General features: G+C 63.8%; 1 protein-coding gene across 1 annotated transcript; it reads right to left on the bottom strand.

Annotated features, from left to right (window-relative positions):
- Nucleotides 1–309: 309 nt before the first annotated feature.
- On the bottom strand, nt 310–1,866 carry MNEG_16336 (hypothetical protein; the record flags this gene model as incomplete). Its single annotated transcript, XM_014035194.1, has 5 exons — nt 310–722; nt 1,008–1,037; nt 1,224–1,343; nt 1,554–1,586; nt 1,815–1,866. 5 exons carry the CDS (start codon nt 1,864–1,866, stop codon nt 310–312), a joined length of 648 nt encoding a protein of 215 aa, XP_013890648.1.
- Nucleotides 1,867–2,379: the final 513 nt, after the last annotated feature.

Raw genomic sequence — 2,379 nt, forward strand, 5'->3', positions numbered from 1 at the left:
GTGCAGGCCATCGCTTCACCAGGCCGGTGCCTTGGCAATTACGCGACAATCACACAATTCACATGAGCCACGCGCAAGTGCGTCTGGAAATGCACACTTCAACAGCGCACGGAAGGATCAGGGGCAGCCGCAGCTGCAGTGCTGACAACAAAGCGTGCCCGGCGTGCAAATGAGTGCATGCACACCAAAAAGGGTCTCCGACAGCTGGACCGCATACTTTCCAACAAAACATGCAGGGGGGGTACCACCGGGGCCCTGCTCAGCACACGCGGCAGCCAGTGCGTGTATGGACAAGGCAGCATCGGGTCCCTACACCCGCCCCTTCTGGTTCCTGGCGCCCACGGCCACCTTGCCCTTGGCGTTCATGTTGAGCTGCTCAAAGCGCGAAAACAGCTGCTTCACGGGGCTCGCCACGGTGGCGGGAGCGCGGCGCTTGGGGCTCGGGCCCTGCGAGGCCGCCGCCGTCCTCTTCATGGGTCCGCGCCGCGTGGCGATGGGGGAGCGCGCGGCCGGCGCCACCGTCCCCTTGCCTTTGCTGCCGCCGACGCAGCCCTTGCCCGCCGTTGCCTGCTGCCTCTTGGTGGCACCGCCGGGGCTGCTGCCGCCCGCCTGCGGCTTGGGCTTGGTGGAGGCCTTGTTGGTGGCGACCGCGGCCGCGGCCGCGCGCTTCTTGGGGCTGGTGCGGGCCGAGCTGCGGCCCGCCGCGGACTTGCCCACGCGCTCTGTGAATGTACGGCGTGGGTATGCACGGCGCGTCATGTGAGTGGGGGACACTTGGCAAAGTCTGGTTGCAGGGCGTGTCGCTGTAATTTACTACCGCCCACGCAACAAGGCGGTCGACCGCCCAGCCCATCCTCTGTCTTGTGGCCGGGCGGTCGGGCGTATCTCACGGGCAAGCGCTTTGCTGTCCAAGTCAGTGCTTGTCCGGCGAAGCTGTTACACGCCTGCTGTGCGTGGCCAACCACCCCGCCTCCCACAACATGCATGGGCAGTCCCCAGCAACTCACCCTGCTGCTCTGACTTGGACGCCTCGTCCTCTGCGAGTCAGACCGAACAACCACCAGCCGGCACAGGCCATGGAGGTGGGTGATGTTCAGGTATGTGGCGCACCCTTGCATCCGATGTGCCGGCCCAGCCGTGTCACACATTCCCATCCAGACTTCTGCGGCGCACAGCCGCAGTCAACTGCCTATCCTCGCGCGATACACATGCGGGGTGCTCACCCTCCTCCTCGCCCTCCTCCTCCTCAGACTCCTCCTCCTCAGACTCCTCCTCCTCCTCGGACTCCTCCTCCTCCTCGGACTCCTCCTCCTGGGACTCCTCTGCAGCGTCCTCCTCCACGTCTGCAAGACAAGTAGTGCGTGGTCATTGGCCAGGGTGAGATGAGGTGCGCGACGGCGGGCGACTCGCGGGACATTCACGACTGTGCATCAAAACACGCGCGGCAGCACCCGCGCCCAGGCACGCGCGTGCCCCCTGCCATTGTATGTCAAGCACGCCAGTGCGACCCTGTCATGTGACGAGTGCCCCACCGCAAGAGGCGGATTGCTCACCCTCGTCTGCTGACTCCAACTCCTCCTGCTCCTCTGCGGGCAAGGGAATGCGGAGAGCGCCGCAGATTTAGTGATGAACCGGGCGGCAATTGACCTTTTTGGGCAGGCCGGGCGCATCGGAGAAGGGGGGATGTGCGTGCGCAAGGCCTGAGGTGCAGCACCGCATGCAGTGCCTTACTTAAGCACACTTGTTGTCTGCCCTGCGTCCCACGAGACTTCCCCACAACCCCGTTGTGTCTTTGACGCGGTGAGATCACACACCCTCTGACGCGCCCTCCAGCTCCTCCACTGTGGGCACGTGAGAGAGCACCATGGGCAGTTGGGGGGGGGGATTGACAAGTCCGGTTTGTGACTGTTCGGGTCTGTGCCAACGCGGGCTTGCAGCCAGCCCGGGGGCAGGGCAGAACGGGGTCGCACCCGAGGGGCGTTGCATGTCCTGCCCATGATGGAGATGCCTGCCAGGACAGTGTGTGCCTTGGCCAAAATAAAAACAAATACCACTCACCCGCCTCAATCTCCTCGGTGCCCGCCTCGGACTCCTCCACTGCGTACACATGCGATTGACAGAGTAGGATGGGAGAGGTTGTTGTGGAATCCCTCTGTGGCCTGCTGGGCAAGCAGTATACGGCTGAACTTTGCGTACAAAAATATCAGGCGACACTGCAGCAGACTGGCCGCCACAAGCAGGCGACGTTGCTGCGCGCATCATGTTACAAGCCTCCCCCCTGAGGGCCCCCCGGACACATCTCACCCTCCTCCTCAGAGGCCCAGTCGTCCTCCTCCTCTGCGAGTAACAGAATTGTGCAGGGCGCAATCATGTCAAGAC

The sequence above is a fragment of the Monoraphidium neglectum genome, assembly GCF_000611645.1.
Source record: "Monoraphidium neglectum strain SAG 48.87 unplaced genomic scaffold scaffold06255, whole genome shotgun sequence".
NCBI classification, from domain to species: Eukaryota; Viridiplantae; Chlorophyta; class Chlorophyceae; order Sphaeropleales; family Selenastraceae; genus Monoraphidium; species Monoraphidium neglectum.